Here is a 26,406-nt window from a genome sequence, read left to right as displayed (position 1 = left end):
TGAATTTGGTTTGGTGTAGTACTACTGCATGCATAGCTGGCTGGCTTTCTTCATAACAAGGTATTTCCGCTTGTTTCTGTTTCGATTTTTCTCACTTCCCCCCCCCCCCCCCCCCCACCCGGGGCCCCCTCCCACCAGAGAAAACCCCTTTGTGTGGGTTTTTTTTTGCTGTTTGGAAAGGGGAGGGGGAGGGTGCTCCTCAAGAAACGGACAAGAACCTCAAAACGATCAAATCCCAAGACATATAACCAGGGATTACCGGGCCGATGCCCTACCTTTACTTTGTACACTGCATTGCAAGAAAACAGTGCAGTGCGTATGCTTTTTCAAAATTCTTAGCGTTTTCATAGCCATCATCTTCCTTTATTTCTGTGCTTCTGGTGTCTCAGTATTTGTACCCAAAGAGTTCTCCTATGAACAGCTGGATTTTCTTCTTCTTCTTTTTTTTTCTCTTGCTTCTCTAGTTAAAGATTAGACCAACACTAAATTCATTCACAAATTTGTTTAACCAGTTGAAAAATTAATCTCCTCCAGAATGAGATGAATATAAAAAAATATATTAATAATAACAACACACACAAATACACACGATGAACAGACAGCAAACTCGAGGAACTGCTACATAAATCATCAGGTTCTAATCACACCAGGAACTAAACTTTGACACTCTAAGATAAACAAGGAGTGATGAAAATGCAATGGAATTAAACAGAGATGAGGGACACTGAAATTATACGAGAAATGACTTAATCTAGCTCAAAATATATTTTCCAGAATCGGATGCGAACAGAATTGAGCATGACGACCACTTGGGGTCGTGGCGGCATAATACAATAATTTACCGCTCATGCAATACCCCGTGTCACCGCCACAAGATTACTTTAAAATGGAAAAAAGCAACATAAAATGATAAGCAGAAAACCAAAAGCATATTTACATCAAAAATATTCAACTGATGAACTGAACATCATAAGTCAGGTTGCTCAGGTTTCAAGGGTGCAGATGATGATGCACAGTTCCCATTCTGCAGGTACAAACTGTTCGCAACTAGAGAGTCACTAACCAAGCCAACATCAACGTCATCAAAATTCAGTGCACCCCTGAGCTTCCGAGTACTGAAATTTGTAGGGAGAAAAGGTAAGAGTCAGTACATTGCCCAAGCACTTTCGTGCTTCAATAAATTGTTTGGTACCAGCTATACATACCCATTCAAGCGATTATTGATGGCAGTCAAGTCTTTCGAGGGGCTCTGATAAGCATGTGTGCTTTCTCCAACACAAGCATAATAGCTTTTGGAGCTATGTGAGATCAAAGCATCCATCTGTAAGCATGGCCCAGATCTACATTAAGCAACTAATCATACAAGGGATGCATTTTAAATGTTTTACAAGTTAATTGATTTGCTGCGTCCTATAACCTTCCAATGGGGTCTCCTATAACAACAGCAATCCCCAAATACACCTGACATTTTCAGATAAATGAACAATCACTGACAAACTCGAGAACATCATAGTGGTGTCGCTTATTTCCTTCTACATAAGCCCTTCTGTGGCCAAACTGCACAACGCTATAATTCCTATATCCGGTGGTTCAAGCCTTCTTAAAGTTCATTCAATACTTTAAACAAGGTGAAAGCTAATTACTCATTGCAAACAGGGCAAGTCAAACTGCACAACACAATAATTCCTATTTCTGGTGGTTCAAGCCTCCATAAAGTTCATTCAATACTTTAAACAAAGTGAATGCAAATTAGCCATTGCAAACAGGGCAAATTGCCAAAATAGTACCCCCTCCTATTTGAGCTTTATACTCCCTCCATCCCGTTTCATGTCTTCGTTTCAATTTTGGTTTGTCCCCAAAATTTTGCCATAGATCTGTACGGATTTTACTCCTTTCCTTTTAAAATTATGTATTTTTTTGGTCCCTCACATCTGAACATTTTAACCTTTTAGTCCCTCGCTTTTAAAATGATGAGTTTGATCCAAAAGGTAAAATTCTCATCCCAAAAATCATTTTTGGACGAATTTTCACCTAGAATGACTACAATGAATATGCCAAAATATTGTGATACTCGTACAATTTCCTATGGGTACCGTTTATAGATAAAATTGCAACAGGAAATTGTCTCAATTTGCATGCTAGTAGTTTGTACAAAATAATTATAGACCTCCTAAAATCCATCCAAAATGCATCATTGCTGTAAAGAAAATAATTTTCTGTTCCCTGACAACACCTCAAATCAAGATTTAAATACAAAATCGAACAATTTACCTTTACCTTTACTTAGATAAAATATCTGCAAAAAAAATAAAAAATTGAGCTGGAAAAGTTTGCAATTTTCCCAATTTCAAAATAATGCTCTAGACTTCAGAAAATGAATCTGGCTGCCTCAAATACTAGTTTATGAGCTTTGGTTGAATATATTTCAAAGTTACAATTTCATGTAAAAATGTGAGGCAAGATAAGTTTTGTGACAGAAGTGGTCCATTTTGGATATCTGAGAACCAAACTCATCATTTTAGAAGTGTGGGACTTAAAAAAGTACAAAGCTCAAATGTGAGAGACTATTTCAGCAATTTTTCCTACCAAAAAATGTAGAACTTCTGAAAATATGAACCTCAAAAGATATTAGAGGCTTTGCAGCTGAAATGACCACTATAAGCCAAGTAATCAACATGCAATGGTAGCATCAGAAAGGAACACGAAAGTATCTCATGCTTTTCTCTTGTGATTAGATTATATTAACAGAACATATAGACAAAAGGAATGAAAGAATTTAAGGTTATGAGCACCCGAAAAGATTACTCCCAGTAGACAAAGCTACAACCTTTGATGATCGCAGGGGAGAGACGTATACATTGTGTGCAGCAGAGACTTTCTTCGGAGACATGTCAGGGAGACTTGGAAATGGAGATGTCTTCGGAGATGTGGGACATTGACCTAATTAAAAGGGAAGACACACAAAATCATTCCTGGCCATTGATTGCATGGATAGAATATATTCCACTTTTTTTTTCTTAATAGAAAAAGGAAAAATCTCATTACACAAAAGCAAGTCAAAATGGCTTACCCTCATTGTTATTGCTACCTCCTACGACTTGATTATCTTTTTGAGCTGTTCCTGCTGGGGAAAGCTCAACTAAAAGGGGTTTCACAGCAGGCACAAATATTTCATTGTAAAATGTGATAATATCAACATGATCTTGCCCACTTTTCTGTTCCAAAAACCATTAAAAGGTTTTAGTACTTGCACAAAAGACAGGGAAGAGAGAGTAAAGAACCGTACTATACCCCGCTGCGGCGTGCTGATCTCCAGTCAATGAAAACACTGCGAAAAACTTGTGGCTTGCATTGTGGTTGTTTTCTGTAGTTATAAATGATTTCCTTAAACGTCAGGTTCAGTTGCGAAATCTGCAGGTCAAAGCTTAAAATATTAGGTATAACATGGATGGTAGACCATCATGCTTCATTTTTATAATAACCCAACAGTACCTTGGCAACTCCATAAAAACAACAGAGGATAATTTGGTCAATGTGGCGGTTGAAGAAAAGGGTAGTCCGCTGACTAAGAATTTTCTGGAAAAAACAGTAAACAGTCTCTCTCATGTGCTGAGGCAGTTGTAGCCGCTCGACCATGCCATTAATCCTGACAGCTGCTAACTTTACAATCTGGGTAAAACAATAACTTTCACCTTAGCTTTAGAAAAGTCACAATTAACTTAATCAGGTATTAGCCTCAAGCCCAATAAGTATTTGAAAAATAGCATATTGAGGAAGAGATCACAAAGCAAGCAATTCCACTTTTAAACGGCCTACATTTCCTTGACGATGAATCACTGCACAGATGCAGCTCTAGCATTCACATATAAAAATAAGGAATATCAAAAGAAGATCGGCTATCCAAGCAGCCACAAAAAGCAGGCATGACCTTTTATAAAAGGCTAGCTAAAGAAAAGCCCCATTCAATTTACTGGTCCTCTTCCCAAGAAAAACAAAAGCAACACTTAAAAGGAAGTCTGGAACCAATATAGGAACTGATTAATAAATAATTACAAAACAAGGGCAGTAGGTGGAATGCAAGTTTCTTAACTTATATGCAAGCACATTCCATATAAGCTTTTAAGTGGTCTAACCTTACTATACCAGCTAAAATAGAAAAACAACCATCACATACGAACAATACCTTGCCAAAGAATACAGTAATTGCAGTTTCTGCACAAGTTTCCCCTCCACCACCAGGATTTGGCCTTGTAGGACTGTAAAATTCCAAGTCAGGCAAATTTATAAACTGGAAGAACAGTCAAATATCTTGGTTCAAATAAAAATGTTCTCCCATATGCATGGATTTGACAACTACACCTGGCAAATGCAGACTGTAAAGCTGGTGCTGGAAGCTTTGACTTCAGATTGTTAAGTGCCATCAGGCGATCTTTCACCGGTGACGTGAAGGAATTCCGCTCTACCAGCACACTACGATACTCGGTGCACAACCTTTTGGGTGACCGAATATCTCCATTCTGAACTGCACCTGTTGTGATGTATGTTAGCCAGGGGAAAATAAATACTATTAGCAGCTGGAATTCAAATGACAATAATTCATTTATTGTTCAAATCAGGGAAAGCTCAGAGTTCAAGAATCCACTCCATATATAAGTTTTGCACCTCCAAAAACTAAGATCTAAAGATCATACAACAGCAAAAAGGTCCAAGTGACAACTCCAAGTTGTGGAATGAGCTAAATTGATGAAAAAAATTCAAGGTAAGGTTGATGCAAATTATTACCAGGGGCATTTTCTTGCTTCTGTAATGATGACACAGAAGACATGTTAATATGCATAGCAATTGCATCCAAAGATGGCATTGGCTCAGCTAACAATCCAAGACGGTTTATTTCTGCAGAAAGTGCTGGCCTAGCAACTGTCAGAGAATTGTACATTGAAGAGCCCTTCTCCCACACCATACTCTCCAAAAGTCGTTCTTCCAAGGAATTTAAATGTCGCCTCAACTCCCTAGGAAGGCTTTCCTCATGTCTAATGAAACTCTCTATCACCTTGCTCAGATCAAAAGCTGTAATACCTGTTCTTTCTAGCACTGCTGGAAACAACATTGTCACTGTCTTATGTGTGGCAAGAACGAGTTCTGCCGAACAAGCAAGCATACACCGATGAAACCGCTCATTGGTTAGTAAAGAGGATAAGTTGTTAGCGTGCAAAATTTGGGACTCTGCCACACACATTGCAAGCAAAACCCTATAGTACAACTTTAATGCCTCAAGTCTACGTTGTTCTGCCCATATGTCATCCATCAAGCTTGTGGTTTGAAGGCCTCCAGCTGCAGAATACTCCCCAGGGCCACAACTTGGAAATATAGCCTCCAATATTACCTGGGACCTCCTTACCACATCAGCTGTTACATCTCTATCGCATGATGAAAGAAACCTCTCCAACTCAACCGAGGGTTTTGATGGAAGTGGTGCAATAACAGTTCGAAGCCACTTTGCAGTGTTCATAGCTGTGCTTACAGGAGTAGCAGCCATTCTTGGGTTGCCACTGCCAGGAACAGAATGTAAATGAGATGGAGCAGGAGAGCGGTAGGGTGAGAGTGGACTTGTGATTGTTTTTGCCGGTGATGCAATCAAATCAATCTTCCTCTACAAATTAATGAAACCAACCAATTAAAGAAGAGAGAAAGAGAGAGAGCACTATAAGCTAGTATTAAACTATCCGGGATTTTCTTAAATTTGGGACACACCTTTGCTCCATTCATGTTTATTGCACCACCAGACAAGCTCCCAGATCCGAGCAAACTATCATCGTCATTAATAAAGATTCTTTCATCTAAGTCACCTTTATTTCGAATCGCGTCATCATAATTTTTTTCCAGTATTGTCATACTAGAAGATAAAGATGATTCGTCCATTAGATCTTCAAAATAGACCAATTCATCTGTCTTGGACATGTCAAGGATATTAGCATGAACACACATACCATAAGAAATATCAGAATGTAAATGAACAGACATTGGACAGTTCTAAAATTCACCTGTGTCAATCCTGTCCACGTTTTCTATTCTGCATTTTGATGCCATGTGCGGCTTCTTCTTCAATATATCTGTGATAAGCTGGTTGGATTTTTCCAGCATTCTCTTTAACTCATCTTCCGATGTCTCGTATAATTTGCTAAGGGATGCAATTAGGTCTACTTTATCACCTTTCTTAACTGCAAAGAGGACAACAAGATGAGAGAGTCATACAGTAGATTTTCTTGATCAAAAACTAAAGGGCATAAAGATAAATTTTTTTACATTATTATTACTACAAGGGCATTTAAGAGATAATTACCAAATCTTGAAGAGTCATTGATGTTCAAGTTCCTGTAGCATACTGGAACATGTATAATCAAAATAGCCTGACACAAACATTTATAAACCATTAGCAAGTAAAATCCACATGTCAAATATCCCTGGCACACATACTGACCTAAGACTCTCACATGACAGAAACTAAAAACTAAACATGAAAACTTAGACTTAATTTCCCTTTGTTAGTCACTTCTTTTCTTTCACCATCCAAATATCCAAACTTTTCTTACAGGAAGTTAAGGAGCATGAAACAATAATGCAACTCAAACAAATGAAGCCCACAAGAACTTAACCAACCAGAATTGAAAGTAGACCGTTAGTGCTGGTCACTAAGTCCTTAAAACGACCAAATACACGAACCCGAAGCACCAGAAATAGCAACCATCCAAAACGACGATAGTCCAAAGTGTATCCAGTATCATTGGCAAAAGCGGAGAGCTTGTCAGTGGCATCATTCGTCAAAAAGATCTCCCCGTATGTGCGCTTATAGTACCTTTCATCACAGAAATAGTTAAAGTTACAGTTATTATTCCATAAATCCGAAAGTAGAGAAAATTTATTTTCCTTACAATAAAATGGAAGTAACTTATTTTCTGCATGCACAATGAATTTCATCAGATAATCAATTTATCCTTTTGACAATCCCCATATTTATGTCTAAAGCACAGCAACAACACTAACAGGTGTTTCTCCATCCTACAATCCCTTGAAGAATGGGAACTGAAAAGCACCTTGGAGAATAAGCGGAAACCTCAAATTCTATAATTAATTAGCCAGCTAAAAGAATTAAGACTCAAATAAGCTAGAATACAAGACAAGGAAAAAATTCAAAATATCAATTCGAGGAACATATCAAATATTCAGTTTCATGCAGCTTGGTGAAACATAGTTGAAGGTCTCATTATCACAAGGATATTGTGCTGTAATATCTTATGCACCTTTTTTAGTAGAATAGGCTCAATTGATTTAGGAAAAAAAAATATAACAACTCACTGCAAGGCATGGCAAACAGTATTTCAGCATGACTTTGACCACATATGAGAAGTTAACAGCATTAAGCTTTTAACATTGTGGATCACCAAACTTAACGCTACCTCAAAGTTCATAAAGTAATCTTAAGTGATCCATAACAGACTAGAAGATAATTACAATTCAGGTATCCGGACCAATATCGTTATAACTCATGAAGAAAGTCACAATTTCCTGGAGTGCATTTCATGAATGCAAATTCTTTTAAGCTTCATTATAAGAATTACAAGAATGAAACTAGCAATAATTAAGGTGGTAGCCAACTATTATATGGAACAGCTCCCTTGTTTATTAGAGCAGTGCCCTGTCAAATTACAAGCATTGGCTTTGAGTATTACAAGTCCCATGGATATAACATGACACAGTGCTTGTTGTACCTAAACAGGCCTACTGATTGTGTTATATCCTACAGCCACTCAATCACATCTTAGATCAACCCTTAATAAAAGGATCTTAGCATGAGATAGGTAATGAGATCGTAGATATGAATGCGATTACTCAGAATAAAAACTTTGAATAATCATTGTGACTAAGTTTATCAAGACAGCAACAGAAATGAAGAACTTTTTTCTCATCAGAACATCTACGTCACAAATGTGAGAAAGAAATCAGAGCACGGTACTCACTTGCTCAACAGGCTCAAGTGTACAAAGTTTGTCTGCATTTGCTTTGCCTAATGGAATGGAGAGAAAGAAATGACCAGAGAATTAAAAACAACATACAAGTAGGAAATTAAAATAAAGTGCCAAAGTGAAACCCCACAAAAATAAGAAGTTAAATAGGTCAGCCAGCACACAACATAATCACCCCAAGATGAATGTCTATATCAAGTACCTCAAGTCTCTTCTCCCAATCAACACCGTAAAGATTAGTTAAAATGGGCGCAACTTTGAGAATAAAGTGAGGAAGTTCTTTGAAAAAATCACCTACACTGCAAATTTGGGTGGGGGGAAGGGGGAGGATTCATCAGTGACTATCGTGGAAGTGTTGGATGAGAAATCATTTTTTTGAAACATGCGGCAACAAATTAAAGTTGGCCAAGAATGCATACTTGAGCTTTGCAAGTCTTAAAATTTGGCATAAAGTAAATCCATTTTCATCAACATGTCCTGGACTGGAAGTATCTACTTCCCTCACACCCAACTTCTTGACAGTGAAAAGAACAAATGCAAACCAATAACGTTCTGCTTCATCAGCCTGTGATAAGATGAAGAAATAAGATGGCAAATAATATCAAAACAACCACCCAAAGAGGTTGCAAAGGTGTAGAGAGAGAGAGAGAGAGCTTAAACATGTAGTAAGCTTACCGTGCCACTTCCAATGGCAGAAACATTGGCAGCCAAAAGATGCCTGCTTTCGTTAAACAAATGTAATGCTTGCGGCAAAGTGCTGCCATCCATTGATAATGATGCATTCTGTTGGGAAGAGAAATCAACTAAATCGATCAAGCAAAGCAACAAAGTTGAACCAGAAATCGTGATTGAAATTTTCCTCAGATAATTCCCTTCCCCGCCTGCACCCTCCTTTCGAAAAATCTCAAATAACTTCAAAAACAGAAGCGCCGCACAAGCCCCAGAAAATGAAGAAGCCCAATATGGTTTAAGAAAAAAGAAAGTAAAATTGAACACGCAAAATTTTGGGGGGGGGGGGGGGAGAAGAGGAAATTGGTTTAAAATGAAAAAGAGAGCAGAAGAGACCTTGCAAAACTCAGAGAATCGGACATCAATGGAGGTGGTGGAGGGAGTAGCTCCACCTTCAGCTCCAATTCCACTTCCAACTTGGGAATCCACCAGCTTGGGTGGAGTGGAAGGTTTGTTGATTCCATCATCTTCCATGGTCATGGGATCAGAGCAGAAGCAGTAGGAAGCACAGATACTCGGATCGAAGATCTGACAAGTAAAGGAGGATGGAGATCCCAAAATCGAAGGCAGGAAACCCTAGGAAACGCCCTCCCAAAGTTTAGCACGGCAGCTCTCAAAGAGAGATCCGACTCCAAAGTTCAAAAGCAACCAGGAAAAAAAGCGCCGAAACCGGAGGCCGGAGCTGAGGCCGCTCCTCTTCCTCTCCTCCTGTCTTTAGTAATGAGTAATAGTAGTACAGGAGTTGTATTTTCCCTCGCTTTTTTCCCTCTCTTATCTGAGTATACAACTCTCCCTCCCTCCCTCTCTCTCTCTCTCTCTCTCTCTCTCTCCCCACACTTCGGTTGCAATACCCGACAAAACAAATGATCATCAAGGCCTCTTTGCTCCCCTGTTCTATTTCTGTTTATCCTTTCCTTTTCTTTTTCTCCTTTTCTTTTGTTATATTATTTTTAGGAAAAATCTCCAATTTAGTCCCTAAAATTTTTTTCCCATCGATTTAGTCCTTATACATTATTTATAGTCAATTTAATTCCTAAACTTATATTTCGGTTTCAATCAAGGAGCTTAGCGGCGGCGCCACTACATAATTTCCATCAACTTCCTAATCGAGCAACCCAGAAGGGATATTTTAGGGACTTCCATTCTGAGCCTTAACCAAAATTAACCGAAACAAAAGTCTTATGAGAAATAGCCACCCAAAACCCAAAATGAAAACAAACAAATTTCTTGGACGAAAATTTCTTGCTCAGCTCTCTCAGAAGAGGGGTAGTGGCCTACTTAGCCAACCAATGCAGCACCTTCAACCCATCCTCGAATGCAGCGGGATACCAATTCTCAGGGGCTAACCTGTAACCAACAGCCAACACAATGACATCACACGCCTTGGCAATCCGCCTGCAAGACAAATCATTCACCACTGAAGCATTGCTCCCACTCACGAACCCTCCACCGTGAAACTGCAACATGACGTGCAATTTTCGACAATTTTGGCATCCAAGATTATATCCTCCGTAAACCCCACTATCCGATTTCAAATTGACATCGTCACTGCTATAGCCATAGCTATTTCTCCGATGGTTCTAATTTCGGATGGTCACGGTCGGTGTCATGATAGTGACTCCATTGGCAGAGCCATAGTTGTTCCACCGGAGAATAAGTTGGTTAAGGCCGGTTCCGAGATGTGGTTACGCTCTCGGACCGGTTATCAGAGGCTTACCAAGGGTTTATTATTCTGATTAGGCCGGATAAGAGCATGGTGGAGAGTCAGGTGATGCAGACGCAGGAATTTGTGGAGCAGAGGAGAGCGGCATTGGAAAGGTATTTGAGGAGGTTGGCCAAGCATCCAGCCATTCGGAGAAGTGAAGAGTTAAGGTTGTTTCTGGAGTCACAAGGAAAGCTGCCGCTAGTGAAACCTACGGATGTTGCGTCAAGGATGTTAGATGGAGCGGTGAAGTTGCCGAAGCAGTTGTTTGGCACGGAGGCTGTTACGGGAGTGGTGGATGTGAATGAGGTGGTCCAGCCTGCAAAAGGTGGGAAGGATTTGCTGAGGCTTTTCAAGGAGTTGAAGCAAAGCGTTACTAATGATTGGGGTGCAACGAAGCCACCTTTGGTATAGGAGGACAAGGAGTTTATGGAGAGGAAAGATAAGTTGCAGGAATTGGAACAGCAGCTCAGCAATGTCTCTCAGCAGGAATGTTCTTTTTTTTAATTTTGGTTAAGACTCAGAATAGAAGTCCCTAAAATACCCCTTCTGAACTGCTCAATTGGGAAGCTGATGGAAATTATGTGGTGGCACCGCCGCTAAGCTTCTTGATTAGAACCTAAATATCAGTTTATGGATTAAATTGACTATAAATAATGCATAGGGACTAAATCGATGAAAAAAAAAGTTTAGGGACTAAATTGATGATTTTTCTTATTTTTATTCTCAAATGTGTAATCCCTAATGTTATGCCTCGGAGGTCGCGCGGGGAAAATTGCTTCGTCTTCCACGTGTTACTCCAATTTAGGGATACAAACAAGTCGAGTCGAGTCAAATTTTGGTTTAATCGAACCGAGTCTCCAGTTAATTTCATGAAACTCGAACTCGAGCTCGAGTTCGACGAGTTCAAAATGTCAAGTTCGAACTTTAAAAATAATAAAATAATAATAAATTTTTTTAAAAATGAATAAAATAATAAATTTTTTAACAAATAATAAAATATTAGGGATATATGTAATTTTACTATTAAAATAAAAAATAAAAAATAAATATATATATATATTCGAGCTTGCGATTCGCTCGCGAGCCAACGAGTTTAATGTTTTTGAGTTCGAGCTCGACTTAATTAGCTCGAGCTCGATATTGATCGAGCTTGAGTCAAACTTGTCGCGAGTGGCTCGATTCGTGAACAACCCTACTCAAATTCACCACTTAAATTTAATATATTCAAATTTTAATATATTCAAGCGCATTTGATAACTAAAATTAAAACATCCGAATTCATTAGGTAGTATTGATTTTTTAAACAAATTTTATTCCAATAAATAAGTGATAAACTATTCATTTTATCATTTAACGTGATATACATTCAAATATATCAAATTTAGTACTTAACAATTCACTAATTTAATAAATTCAGATTTCAATTTTCAATTCTTAGACTTCAATTTTATCAAATGCAGTCATATGTTAATGCCACCCTCCTATCTACCCATATATATTTGAATTATTTATAAACTATATTTAAAAGCATGTATTAGGCAAGTATAATACGAGTTGTTGTGTGATAGTTATTAACAATTAAATTGTGTATTGTGTCATTTGGACCATATATAGCCATACACGAAATTACTTAACGAACCCAATTTTTTATAGCAAAATTGCTAATTCCATCACTAGAATTGTAAATTCATAAGATAAGGGGGTGAGAGGAAAATATAGAAGAACAAATAATCAAGTCCTTCTTAATAATTTTCATAATAACGATTGACAAAACAAAAACAGTGATGGAAGTTATTAGTTGTAGTTTCACATTTTATCTCATGATCTCCTAATGAATCAATAATATCCACATAATTTCTATATAAATTTATACAATTTATAACCCACTTTTAATAATAGCATCAATAAAAATGCCAATTATACTGCCACTCATATATTAAAGACCATTTTTTTTGGAGTATTTTAAAAATATTTTACTGTAATAGCGTATATAAAAATTTTTTATTGTAGATATTTTTTGTGGTATTTAGGGAGGGGTATTTAGAATATATTTTGGGGTACCTTTTAAAATTTTAAAAATTTTAGGATACTCTTTAAAAATTAACACTATCACCCACATTCTTATCCATAATTTGGTCGAGGCGATACTGGAGGGGAGAGGATGGGCAAAGGGTGGCGGGGAAGGAGAGGGAAGGAGGAAGTTGGGGTGGCAATGGTTGGTAGGGATAGTGGTGATAGTTGAAAAATGTTACAGAGTTTATTATATATATATATATATATATATACTTGTTAGTTTTTTTTTATATATGTATAGATGAGGTGTTTTTATTTGTATATTACTATAACATTATATTTGAAAAACTAGTTTTTGAAAAATAAATCAATCCAAACGGAACCTATCCCTAGATCATAGTTGGTGTTACTCAAAACTCAGAGGATCATTATGCAAATTTATCTTTTACATTATTAAATAAAATTTCAAATACTTTAATGGGATTGACAACCCATAAGCCTTTGAAGGTGCAAGAAAATGATAGTTTATTCGTAAATGAGTATGCATGTTTTTCTTTTTGTGGTTAAATATAAGTGTTGGATTTTTTATAAGGGGATACCATTTTATCTTTAGTTGTAAGGATAGAATTTAAAGTTTAAATTCAATAAAAAAAAAGTGACATTAAGCCAAATTTGTTGTGAGGAAAAAAGTAGAAGCTTAAAGGTCAATAAAAAAAATTAACACTAAGCCAAAAACAACAACATCATGACAAATTGTTGCAAGGATAGAATTAGAAGTTCAAAAGTTAGTAAAAATTATTAACACCAAGTCAAAATCAAGAAAATAGAGGGTCTGGGTAGTATAAAAGAGGGGATGAACTCAACCGACTGACAGCGCAATGGATCTAAGATCACATACCATTCTTTTCTACTCTAACCTTCCGATGTAAGACAATTGAGGGTATCACACATTCACCTCCCTTAAAAGGCATTTGTGTTCTCACAAATGTGCAAAGCTGGTCATAATTTCTATTATCTGCTTAGTTGCGGGGACCTTAGCTCCTGGATTCCCTTGCACAGTTAGGTTAATGTAGCACTTAACTCTTACATTTCCTTGCACCTTTAGGTTAATGTAGCACTTAATTTCTATATCCCCTTGCATAGTCAAAACAATTACATCGGTGGATTATAGCTCATGTGTTTACTTGCGTAGTCGAAATTATAACATCACTGATCTAAACTAATCTTATGTGGAGACCAAGTAAAATTCGTTTTGATACCAACTATAACATCCCAATCTCAAGGTGTGGCACAGCAACCTTTGAGTAAAATTCAGGAGTTCAAAATGGTTAATTGAGGTTATTAGTAGCCCAATGGATTTAAGGTCATTACTGTTCCTTTCCACTCCAAACTTTGACGTGGGGCAATTGGAAATATCTCAAGTTATGGATTAGGGAAAGATGGTGCAAAAGTAAGGGTGTCAAGGTTTGGGGTGACGAAGAGGAAAATTGAGGGAAGGGATGACCCAGGCTGCAAAGGGTTGCAGCGGGAGAAAAGGGGAGATTTCATGTGTTGGCAGGGAAAGAGTACTGACTGTAGGGCGAAAAAGAAAGGCAGTGGTTGGCTAATGTGTTTGTTTGAAAGAAGAGAGTGAGGGTGAGGGTGAATTTTTTTTTTTTTTTTGAAACAAAACACAAAAAAAAAATCCAATCTAAACATAAAAATAACTACAAGGATTAAAAAGAAAAACAATGTATGCGAAAAAAAATCAAATCGTTAACAAGAAAAAATAGATTGACACATGAATAAGGGCATTGAGAACCAAAAAAATTGAAAAATTGAAAAATTTTGAATTAGTCTAAGCCGAAAAATAGAATATTGAAATTGAGAATTCATAATGATCAATTATCTAAATTCATTTCAAGCAACTAGCTTGGTGTATGATTTTTTATTCTTTAAATTCTATTATCCAAACCTAACCACACATGTATGGTACTCACTTTATTGCTTTTAAAATTTTTCTTCTCTTATGGAGGTTTGTTTTTCATTTCTTTCTATCGAGCTTACTAACATTAATCGTGCTTTTAAAATTCTCGAGTTTCTGTGTTTGATTGAGGTGCGACTTGTTATCATTGTATAACAAGTCCTCAGGGTCTTCAATTGGTGGACATAATTCTATGGTTTAATTTTGTAACACTATGTTTGTATTTAATATAGGTCCTGTTTGACAAATTAGTTTTTTGGATATTTATTTAAAACTTTGTTGTAACTGTAGAAGTTGTAGAAAATTTTTTTGAAGTGTGCAATTTTTTTGGACATTTTGAAATGTATTATTTAAAAATTTTGAGGAGCTTTTTGAAATTATTGTAGTTAAAGCTTTTTAAAACCTTGTAAAAGACAAACTTAGCAAAAAATTTGTTTGCCAAACAGGCCAACAGTTTGAGAGAGAGAACATTTCCCGTCTTAGGTTTGCCCCACACAATAGAGCAAACTAGGGGTGCTGTCGAGTCGAGTCGAGCTCGAGTAGTGCACTACTCGAACTCGACTCGAGGCAAAATAACTAAGCTCAAGTTCGAGCTCGAACTCGTCAAGCTTTTAAAATTCGAGCTCGAGCTCGACATCAATTTATGGAACTCGAGCTCGAGTTTAATTAAATGTAATTAATTCAAATCAAACTCAATCAAGCTCAATCAAGCCTAATCAAGCTCAAGTAATAAAAATTAATATTTTATATATAATTTTAAATAAAGGATATTATTGACATTTCACAATAATATAAATAAAAATATATATTATAAAAAGCTCGATAGAGCTCGTCGAGCTCTCAAGTATCATATTTCCAAGATCGAGCTCGACTCGATAGCTCTAGCTCGAGCTCGAGCTTGGTCAACCGAGCTCGAGCTCGAGTTGCTGACTAAGTAGCTGCGAGCTCGAGCCGAGCTACTTGGTTCAGCTGACCAAGCTCGAGCTCGAGCTGCTGACTAAGTAGCTCGCGAGCTCGAGCCGAGCTACTTGGTTCAGCTCCAGCCCTAGAGCAAACCATAGGTTATTCCATGCAATTTTAGGTTACTCCATATCAATGACCAAACAACAGCAAAAAATGTATTGAATAGGAAAAATATAGTTTTAATTCCTAATGTTTAGTCTCTGTGAGATTTTAGTCTTTAAAATTTTGACAAAAGTAAATTTGGTCATTAATATTTAGCACATCTGATTGCTAATGTATATAATTTAAAATAGGACATTTGAATATTTTTTCCCAATAATTCATAGAATTTAATCACCTTTAGTCATATGTCCGTTAAATTAAGCTTCTCCATAAAGAAGCAAAATAATAGTTAACTTTAAACAATAAAATTAAGAACTAATAACTCACATGCTAACTAATTAACTAGAAAAAAGAAGGAAAATTTTTTAACTAAAAAACTAAAACTAGTTGGAGCACTCAATTCATTGATTCAGAACTTGAATTCATTTTCCATCCATATTGTCCCAAGCAAACAATTGCAATACTTAATTTTTTCTCATATAGATTAACATATTTCTTTTTTTTATTATGGGTTAATCAGTAACTAATGTGTTATTATGCAAGTTATTTTTATTGTTCAAAATTACTTACTATTTTGCTTCATTTTTAAGAAGTATAATTCAACAAACATGTGAGTACACTTGAATGATTCTGCCAATATTTAAGAAAATAGAAAATATGTCAATTGTCCTAAAAGTACCTGGGGACCAGATTTTGTTTTATTAAAACTTTAGAGACTAAAACTGCATAAATGCTAAACATTGAGAACTAAAAGCGCACAAGAGCCAAATATTGGAGGCTAAAACTACAATTTCCCCCCGCCCCCTCTGTGTCAGCCTAGCCACGTGTCTGGCGTAGGGGGCAGATGTTGGCGCCAAATTCTCCCGCCAAAAGAACAGCATTACCCTATCCCTCCTCCACTGTAGCAGACATTCCTAAGAGGGGTAGTGCGAGGTGTGCCGTAGCAGACTAAGCCAATCGACTAATTGGTTGCCAGAGAGAGAAAGACAGCGGGAGGGAAGGGGGACTCCAAAAATAATGTCGAGAGAAGGCGAATCAGGCGGCGGAAGTGGGGGAATGCCGGGGCGTAGCGACGAGTCATCTTCGCGGTCAGATCAGGGGAACATTAATCCCACACCATCAACCCCAGAATCGCCTACGTCAGCAGGATTTAACACAGATCAGCTGCCTCCGAACACGAGCCAGAATTACTCTGAAGAGGAGGACGACGACGAGGCATCCGTGGACCCGGAAATCATCAGAGACGAGGAAGAAAATGAAGCGGAGGAGGAGGAGGAAGGAGAGGACCTCTTCAACGATAACTACCTGGATGATTATCGGAGAATGAATGAGCAGGACCAATACGAGTCCCTGGGACTTGACGATTCCATGGAGGACGAAAGGGATTTGGATCAGATCATGGCCGACAGAAGGGCTGCCGAGATCCAACTTGATGCCAGGGACACTCGCTTCCGAGCCTCATCTCAGCAGCGAAAGCTACCCCAGCTTCTCCACGACCAGGGTGGGATCCATTCTCCTCTATCGTGTCTTATCTTTCATTCATTTTCAATTGCCAATATTTTTCAGTAACTTGATTACTTCCTAGAATAGGTTGTACTGTTTGATTTTGATTCTCTGGTGTGGCTTTTAGCGTCTGCTACTCAGAAATTAAGAAATGTATGTTAATGCCAGAAATGTTTCTATCAACTGTCAGTACACGTCTTTCTTTTTCGCTCACTTTTCCTATCCAAAAACTCGTGGTTTGCATACTTACATCCACTTTCCAAACTTTTTAAAGCTTAAGGTGCATCTTTGATATGTCATATTTGCTGTCCTACATTAATGAGTGTACTTCGGAAACTTTTGAAGTCTATACATTCACATGTTTGCTTTGGATGGCATCTGTTTATTCCAACTTGATCTTCCCGAAAAAGCAACCTCACATTTGCTGACTATTTTATTCATTGGTTAAATCCATTTTAGGACCTTTATCCTTGATTTCCTACCGAGCAGTAGTGGTTGCATCACAACTTAGCAGTTGATACATCTAAGTATATTTTTTCCCTTGCAGATACCGATGATGACAACTACAGGCCCTCAAAACGAACTCGAGCTGATTTTAGGCCTCCCACCGCTCCAAGAAGCTTTGAAGACACTGATGCAATGCAGAGCTCACCTCATAGATCACAGCCAGCAAACTCCAGAGAGGATGTGCCCATGACTGATCCAACTGATGATGATCCATTTGAGGTGTGTTGTTGTTTTTAGTTCAAGCATTGCGATCTTAGTCATCAAATATGTTGGTGTATTACCAAATTAGGTTATGAATTGTTGGGTTTCTGGCGCAGGATGATGACAATGAGGATGGTGAATTTGAAATGTACCGGGTTCAAGGAACGCTTAGAGAATGGGTTACTAGAGATGAGGTGCGGCGTTTCATTGCAAAGAAATTTAAAGAGTTCTTGCTCACATATGTGAATCCAAAGAGTGATAGTGGGGACTTTGAGTATCTGCGGCAGATAAATGAGATGGTATCAGGTCCAAGGGTTTGCCATTCCAGCGTTTAATTTATATAACCTTTAAGTTTGTTTTTATGCTGGATGACTATATAATGCATTCATCATTCATGACAACATTACATTCTATGTACTTGTATACTTTTTCTTTGATTCAGTGAATTTTATATGCAGTAAACAAGTGCAGCCTTGAGATTGATTACAAGCAGTTTATCTATATCCACCCCAATATTGCCATCTGGCTGGCAGATGCACCCCATTCGGTCCTAGAGGTCATGGAAGAAGTTGCTAATAAAGTTGTTTTCGACTTGCATCCAAACTATAAGCAGATTCATCAAAAAATCTATGTTCGCATCACCAATTTGCCTGTCTATGACCAGATACGTAACATCCGGTAAATTTTGATTGTGTAAATTCTGTTGGTTTTCACATTATGGATATCAAAGTAGAGTTGAGAGTTTAGTCCTTATCTTGTGCTGTGACAGGCAGATTCATTTGAACACCATGATTCGTATTGGAGGAGTTGTAACCCGTCGTTCTGGAGTCTTTCCTCAATTACAACAAGTGAAGTATGACTGTAACAAATGTGGTGCAATCTTAGGACCATTTTTCCAGAATTCTTATTCAGAGATTAAGGTTGGTTCTTGCCCAGAATGCCAATCTAAAGGACCATTTACTGTCAACATTGAGCAGGTGAGTTCCTTTCATTACTCTTTTTCTTTTTCTTTCTTATTCCTTCATGCCAAGGAAAGAAGCCCAATGTCAGCGTTTACAACAGAAAATTTTTTATTGTTTTTGTTTTCAAAGGATGAAATGGATGTTGCTTTCTTGACCATCTTGTGTTGTTGTAGACGATATACAGGAATTACCAGAAACTTACCCTTCAAGAGAGCCCGGGAATTGTACCAGCTGGTCGGTTACCAAGATGCAAGGAAGTTATACTGTTGAATGATCTTATTGATTGTGCCCGTCCAGGAGAAGAGATTGTAAATTTTTAACCTTCTAATATTTCAAATGTCTAGTTTTTATTTATTTTACAGCTGCCACATAATGTTCTTGTTGACTTCGTCTATGTTTTAACTTCCAGGAGGTGACAGGCATTTACACAAATAACTTTGACTTGTCTCTCAATACAAAGAATGGTTTTCCTGTTTTTGCAACTGTTATTGAAGCAAATTATGTAACAAAGAAGCAAGACCTCTTCTCAGCTTACAAACTCACCCAGGAGGACAAGGAAGAAATTGAGAAGTTGGCCAAAGACCCTAGGATTGGAGAAAGAGTGCGTTAGTTATTTCTTCCTAATCTATTAACAACTTATATTTCCAATGGAGAAGTTCACTGTTATATGTATAAAGTACACTGTTTATAGTTTTGTGGATTTGCATACTTAATTTTATGGATTAATCTTCTATACACTGACAGTGTATACACTTTCACCCAGGCGGAGCTAGGAATTGCAATTAGAGGGGGCGAGTCTCTGTTATTTGGACCAAGTCCAAATAACTTTCAAATATTATTGTTTGGGTCCTTGAGAGGGGGGCAAAGTGAAAATTTTTATCAATATTTTGGGGGGGGCAAAACAATATAATAAAAATTTTTTTACTTAGAAATTTTTTTTATAACAATTGGAGGGGGGGGCAAAGTGAAAATTTTTATCAATATTTGGGAGGGCAAAACAATGTAATAAATTTTTTTTTACTTAGAAATTTTTTTTTTAACAATTGGAGGGGGGGCGGTTGCCCCCCCTGGCCCCCCCTCCCTCCGCCCCTACTTTCATCATTAGATACATGACACATTATCCAAATTTGAATTTGAAGTCCAAATTTTGCATATGTGTCGTGCATCTAACCGTGATAGTGTATACACTGTCAGTGTATACAAGATTTACTCTAATTATATTTCCATACTTAAGTTTTGTGGATTTCACATGTGAATTTTTAGATCATCAAGTCCATTGCGCCTTCCATATATGGTCACGAGGACATAAAAACTGCAATTGCTCTTGCAATGTTTGGGGGCCAAGAGAAAAATGTTGGAGGAAAACATAGACTACGGGGTGACATCAATGTGCTCCTGTTAGGTGATCCTGGCACGGCAAAGTCACAGTTCCTGAAGTATGTTTACATCCTGAATGAATTGCATTTTTTGGTAATGCTTAGTCATTTAATTGCCATGGGAATGTTACCAGGTATGTTGAAAAGACTGCTCAAAGAGCTGTCTATACTACAGGAAAAGGAGCTTCTGCTGTAGGGCTAACAGCAGCAGTCCACAAGGACCCAGTCACCCGAGAGTGGACACTGGAAGGTGGGGCTCTTGTTCTGGCTGATAGAGGGATATGTCTTATTGATGAGTTCGATAAGATGAATGATCAAGACAGGTAAGCGTGTGCATGTTGTATTTGTGCTTATTTGGCCTTTTATACTTGCTTGTCTGAGATATTCTTATTCTCAGGGTGAGTATTCATGAAGCCATGGAGCAACAGAGCATAAGTATATCAAAGGCAGGGATTGTCACATCTCTTCAGGCCCGTTGTTCTGTTGTTGCTGCTGCAAATCCTATTGGTGGAAGGTATGCAAGAAGTATAAGATATTTTTATCAGCAATGAGCATTGGGCTAGTCAGGCTTATACATATGCATCCAAGCAGGTGACAACAATTCATGGCATATGATAATATAATTCATCTATTGTTTTGTTGAATTTATAAATGCTACACTTGTTTGTCAGGTTGAGACACAAGTCCAGTTGCTCCATTCCCCTTACTTCTATTATGTTTGTCATACTGACAGATGCTCATGAAGAGCTAAATTATTGCTGGACCAAATGTACATAGTTTCCACTCATCATGGAGGAAATCTTGTCCAAAATTCGACTAAGAAAATTCAATGGGTTTAAGTTCCCTAGATTCCATTATGATAAGATTTTAATTTCTGTAATTTCCTGAAAGTCGCCCATTCCAATTCTTGCCAGAAAAGACTTTTAGTAAGAAAATATTAAGGAGGAATAGCATGGGTCATAACTTCTCCATTAGTTGTTCTTAACTTTTTGCTAAGCTGAATATGCAGTTAAAAGATCCTTAGGATTTGAGCAAAGTATACATGTTCTGCTTCTTTCTTTCTTTTTTGCTCTTTTCCTCTTCTTTTCTTTTGTTTTGGGTTTTATCTGTTACATACTCGACTGAGTTTGGTTCTAACTCCAATTGCTTTCTTTGCAGATATGATTCCTCAAAAACCTTTTCCCAAAACGTGGAATTGACAGATCCCATAATTTCCCGCTTTGACATTCTTTGTGTTGTTAAGGTTATTTGTTTTTTTTCATTTGAGTCTCTATCTCATCTAATTATAAATTTCATGAATTGATTTTGATGGAATGATAGGATATTTTGCAGGATGTGGTTGATCCAGTAACAGATGAGATGCTAGCCAAATTTGTAGTTGATAGTCACTTCAAATCACAACCAAAAGGTGCTACATTGGATGATAGATCTGTACTCAATTCAAATGATGACGCTCAAGCATCTGTCCTACCTGCTGACCCTGAGGTCTATTCCTTGAGCTGTTTTTATACATTGTTTTAGTAAACGTTTTTGAACTTACGCGTACCTTGCTTAAACACAAAAAGCATGTTTCTTCTCAGATAATTTCTCAAGATTTGCTAAAGAAGTACATAACCTATGCCAAGTTGAACGTATTCCCAAGGTTGCATGATGCAGATTTAGACAAGCTTACTCAAGTTTATGCTGAATTGCGCAGAGAATCTTCTGTGAGTCTCATTCGACATGAGTTTACTTTAGAAAATTCTGCACTTGCTGATTTTCTTGACTCTTTCGTGTTGTATGGTGCTTTATATCTGTGCATTTGCAGCACGGACAAGGGGTTCCAATAGCTGTAAGGCACATAGAATCAATGATAAGGATGTCTGAGGCACATGCAAGGATGCATCTTAGACAACATGTCACCCAAGAAGATGTGGACATGGCTATTCGTGTATTATTGGACTCATTTATATCGACGCAAAAGTTTGGAGTTCAAAAGGCTTTGCAAAAGGTATTAATGACTACAGCAATGTTTTTGTTTTACTTTACCTTCTTTCCTTCCTCCCCTTTGTGTATTCTTGGACAATCATTTCTGCTCCTACCACCTTTATATGACTCTTTACCCTTTGATTATTTCTTGCTGCAGAAATCTTTTTTTTCTTTTTTTTTTAAAGGGCACATCAAATATTTGCAAAAATAGCTTTTGAAGAATATTCAGTTTTAAAAGAATGTAACCAAGTAACGAGGTCAAATGCCTTCAAACACTGTCGACAAATGTGGAATAATAAAGACGAAAGAAAGGAATGAAAATGGTTTGATAGTTAATCTGTTTCGTCAGTATCCCATGTTGAACGATGAGAACTTTTTATCTGAAAGAGAAACATAGAGCAGCAAAGGCGTGCTGGTTCTTGTTCATTCATGTTTTGGCTTGACTGATTGATAGAAATAATCCAATCGGTAATTACTGACGGACCCAATTAGGCTGACTAGGGGATCCAGTCCTTTATGTGCTCTTAAACTTACCATTTGCACTATCAAAGTACACGATAGAAAGCATTGCGAGCAAGTTTGTTTATCTCATTACTGAGATTAGTATTAAGGGATTAAGAATTTCATGCAGAGCTTCAAAAAGTACATGACTTTCAAGAAGGATTTCAATGCTATTATTTTGCATCTTCTGCGCGGGCTCGTAAAGGGTGCACTTGATTTGGAACTCTCGTCTGGCTCTACTGCAAATCTTCCACACATAGATGTAAAAGTGGAAGAGTTGCAAACCAAGGTACAAGAACTTGTAAAATCATCTGGCTATGCTGAATTCCTCTGGTTCCCTGATACTACTTATATTCCATGTGCGACTTGGATTGTTAGCGTTCTAATGCTTGAGATTGAATTCCGTACCTGCAGGCACTCGAGTATGGCATCGCTGATCTAAAACCGTTCTTTTCTAGCGCCGAATTTTCGCTGGCCAACTTTGAACTGGATGAGAGACGCTGTGTGATAAGGCATCGTGTTGCAGGATGAGTTCCTATTTGTTTTCTTGTAGATTTGAATGGTAATTTGTTACATTATATGTGTTTTGGTAGCTACTAAGGAGTGTCTTTCCCCATTTTGTTTCTACCATGATTTCGATCATGGGATTGATGCAAATTCTAATCTTCCCCATGTGTCGTGCAACATTTGGTATTTGAAAGAAAAAGGAAAACTATTTATTTGGGCTTTGCAGGGGTGATTTGGCTACGCAGTCCATCAGCCGTACAAAAGCCAGGTTCTCCACAGTGGCATAGCATCCAGTAGCAACAGTAGCACCCAAAGATTTTAAATTCCTTCTCAAATTCTCGTAATCTAACTCTGAGACCTTGCCATTACAAGGCGAAAGCAGGCGGACGCCACACCTAACAAAGCAAAACATTTGGCCTATTAGTATTACTCTACGAGAGATGTAAGCTTTCCCGACTCGAACCATGCCTGCGTCAGCATTGAAGCCTAACAAGAGTTCTGTGCTAATGCCTGCCGGAGAACGGACAAGATCTCCTCCTTTTCCTGTAGGCATGGGCCTTGAGGTTACTGTCCACAATTTATGGTTACTAGTTGATTTTTTTCTTTGTAAAATGGAGAAAGCTGCTTTTAAGGTGCTTTTAAATGTTATGGTATTTCCGCTTTTTGCTTCCGGTAAGATTAGAACTACGGGAGAAAACCCGCGCAGTACGGGAATGAGGTACCTGTGAGTGTAATGATGCTTGAAGATCAAATGTTAATAGCAGTGCAGAAGATTTTCATTATACTTTTGAGAAAGTCATGCCAATGATTCGGAAAGAATGTCAAACGTAGAGTAGCTGGAATAGATAGGAAACAGAAATTCATATCCTTAGAGCGAGCGGAAAATTTTCCTCATTTTCTCACCGTCAGGAATGAGCAATGTGCAGTAACTTATTCCTTTAAAATTTAATAATTTTAATGAAAGAAAGGATATTATGGTATATTAGCAAATCATAAGTATTATCATAAACAAAGTATACCATGGGCATCATGGACTTAGTTTTAGCTTCAGAAGTATATTAGATATTATTCCATTCTTTATTATGTATTCTAGATAACTGTGCATTTAATCTAATCAGAAATCGTTTTCTTTTAGATAATACTATTGACATAACATAAATATATTAGTATTTCATGAAAAATTATCTCTTATAGTAGTATTTTATGGATCCAACAATAAGTAGGTGTTTGATTCAAGTTAAGGAATTGAAATTGTAATTGGAATCATTTCTAAAAAACTAGTATGGGTTTTTTTTTGAGGGTGTCATTCAAATAAGGAGTTTTTGCAAATATTTGTAAGAAATAGGTATCATAATTTAATATCATTTTTTTACCTATATTTTGTCCTTTTTTTTTTCTCCTTTCATCGATTCATCCTCTTTTTCTTCTATATCTAACTCTTTCGTACTCACCAATGTTTTTAAATCTAGACAAGAGAATGAACTGGAAATCCTTCCGGTTTACGGTTCGACCCCGATTCAACGATTTAATAATTATTTATTCATTTTAGTATTAAGAATTTTGAATACTACCCAGCAATCCTCTATCACCAAAACTCTTATTGGAATGCAAAATATGTGATGGAAAGAAAAAAAATTTCCTCCCAAGCTCAATGGAATTAGAAATATACATATTTGAAATTAATTCATTGAAATAATACACTTAGCCCATAAAAAAAGCCAAGTTGGGTCAATTAAAAGAGAGAGAGAGGGACTACCATGGAAAGAGAGAACAAAAAATGAAAGGATCAGCATCGAGGTATGGGGGGAAAGAGAGAGAGGGAAGAGCAGAAGAGGGATGGACATGGCAGAACAGAAAATGACGCAAGGGAAAGGGTGTAGAAAGAGCAAAATATAAATTTTAAATCATGCATATGGATCAAATTTGGGAATCCACCAAAACCTCCTAATTTGTTAGGAATTGAGAATTCCCAAATTTAATGATTCATTCCAAAATTTTGATTCCAATACCTATAACCCAAACAACTTATATTGAATTTTTTCCAATTCCTGATTCCAATCCCCATAGAAGGGATGGACCCAAGGGGGCACCTAATCCTACCTCGAGACAAACATTAAAGAGAATGGGTGAAGCTAAAGGGCTCAATGAAAAATTCCAAGGGACTGAACCCTTTGAACATGTTGGTGAATCTTTTCAAAAAGTTATGAAAAAGAATGCAGGTCAAGGGATGGAATTCTCTTGACCTACACTCAATTAGAACCTTAACCCTCTCCCTAGTAGTCAACTATTCTAGAGGTAGATTTACTCTTTTTCCATTGGAAAAAAAGGCACGAAGTTGAGGTATTGTTTGGATTGCTATTTTGTGGAGTTTTCATAAAAAATATATTATAATAATTCGATACATGTGATATAAATAGATAATTGGGTATAAGGGTGTATATGTGAGGCCCCAATCAGTTCGTAAGTTGATATTAGGGTTATTCATTATTTCAGTGTGGTGAAGTTAGGGTTAGGGTTAAGGAGGAAACCCTAATCTCGATTAAGATTAAAAACCCTAGTTTATGTATTAGTTTGAAATGGTTAGCAAACTCTAGATTAGCAAATCTCTAGTGTTACAATTTATTAGAAAGCTTAAGTGGAGTTTTATTTATCGCCCGCCTTTTCCTACATTTTTCTAGTATCGGTTAGTTTTTGAGAAATTAAGAACATATATCGGACGTGGGACCCACTAGCGCGGAAAGTTCGGTAAAATTCGGCCAATTAGGTTAAGTTTTGGATACTGGGTTTAATTCACCGGGTGTTATGAGATAATTAAAGGTTGTTATCCGGATGAGAGTGGAGAGAGACAAAAGGATATGTATGTATTAAATAGGGTGACAAGTGTCACCATATGATTAAACCTTACAATTTTGACTACTATTCACCTTTTTACTAATTGACCAAATAAACCCAAAAAAAATTACCAAAATCATCTTCATTTTTAGCTCCTTATAGCCGGCCACTCTCCAAGGAGAAGGAAGAAAAACCTCTTCACTTTCTTAGCTTCAATCTTGCTCAATCTTCGATTTCAACCGATTAAATTCGAAAACTCTCCATAAAAATCCTTCTCTTAGTAGTTGTGAGGTGACTAGTGAAGTTGTTTGGAAGCTTAAGGTGCTAAGTGGTCTCATTTCTTGTGTTGATAAGGTGAGTGACTATGGAAACCCTCTCTTCTATCTAATGATGTTTAATTAATGACTTGTGGTTGTTATAAGTGTGATTTGGTGGATTATTTCTTGATTTTAGTTAAGATTGGTGAAGTTTTCTATTTATTTAGGATTTTCCAGTTTGCATATGATTAATATCATGTGGTCATGTATGATGGTTGGAAATGATTGAGAATGAA

At 37.2% G+C, this 26,406-nt stretch overlaps 2 protein-coding genes across 3 annotated transcripts; one reads left to right on the top strand and one right to left on the bottom strand.

The window, feature by feature from the left end:
• Positions 1 to 685: 685 nt before the first annotated feature.
• Positions 686 to 9,555, bottom strand: LOC113753174 (retinoblastoma-related protein). Its single transcript, XM_027297272.1, has 18 exons — positions 9,087 to 9,555; positions 8,697 to 8,804; positions 8,441 to 8,586; positions 8,224 to 8,320; positions 8,016 to 8,062; positions 6,658 to 6,853; positions 6,341 to 6,407; positions 6,042 to 6,218; positions 5,752 to 5,945; positions 4,783 to 5,650; positions 4,360 to 4,528; positions 4,184 to 4,256; positions 3,493 to 3,669; positions 3,292 to 3,411; positions 3,071 to 3,215; positions 2,828 to 2,940; positions 1,206 to 1,321; positions 686 to 1,115 (listed from the first exon to the last, which is right to left on the bottom strand). Exons 1-18 carry the CDS (start codon positions 9,228 to 9,230, stop codon positions 968 to 970), a joined length of 3,105 nt encoding a protein of 1,034 aa, XP_027153073.1. The 5' UTR covers positions 9,231 to 9,555; the 3' UTR covers positions 686 to 967.
• A 6,855-nt stretch (positions 9,556 to 16,410) lies between these two features.
• LOC113751117 (DNA replication licensing factor MCM2) lies at positions 16,411 to 23,779 on the top strand. Of its 2 annotated transcripts, XM_027294987.1 has the most exons (17): positions 16,411 to 16,997; positions 17,547 to 17,725; positions 17,824 to 18,013; positions 18,166 to 18,385; positions 18,477 to 18,684; positions 18,843 to 18,977; positions 19,079 to 19,270; positions 19,933 to 20,105; positions 20,180 to 20,368; positions 20,443 to 20,559; positions 21,204 to 21,288; positions 21,378 to 21,530; positions 21,626 to 21,751; positions 21,853 to 22,035; positions 22,645 to 22,803; positions 22,929 to 23,076; positions 23,248 to 23,779. In XM_027294987.1, exons 1-16 carry the CDS (start codon positions 16,514 to 16,516, stop codon positions 23,043 to 23,045), a joined length of 2,910 nt encoding a protein of 969 aa, XP_027150788.1. In that variant the 5' UTR covers positions 16,411 to 16,513; the 3' UTR covers positions 23,046 to 23,076; positions 23,248 to 23,779. The 2 variants fall into 2 exon arrangements, with proteins under 2 accessions (XP_027150788.1, XP_027150787.1); XM_027294986.1 differs by lacking the exon at positions 23,248 to 23,779 and having other exon boundaries at positions 22,929 to 23,234.
• Positions 23,780 to 26,406: the final 2,627 nt, after the last annotated feature.

Source organism: Coffea eugenioides, chromosome 11, assembly GCF_003713205.1.
Source record: "Coffea eugenioides isolate CCC68of chromosome 11, Ceug_1.0, whole genome shotgun sequence".
Lineage (NCBI taxonomy): Eukaryota > Viridiplantae > Streptophyta > Magnoliopsida > Gentianales > Rubiaceae > Coffea > Coffea eugenioides.
Note: the sequence above shows the minus strand (reverse complement) of the source record. Positions and strands in the feature narration are given on the sequence as shown.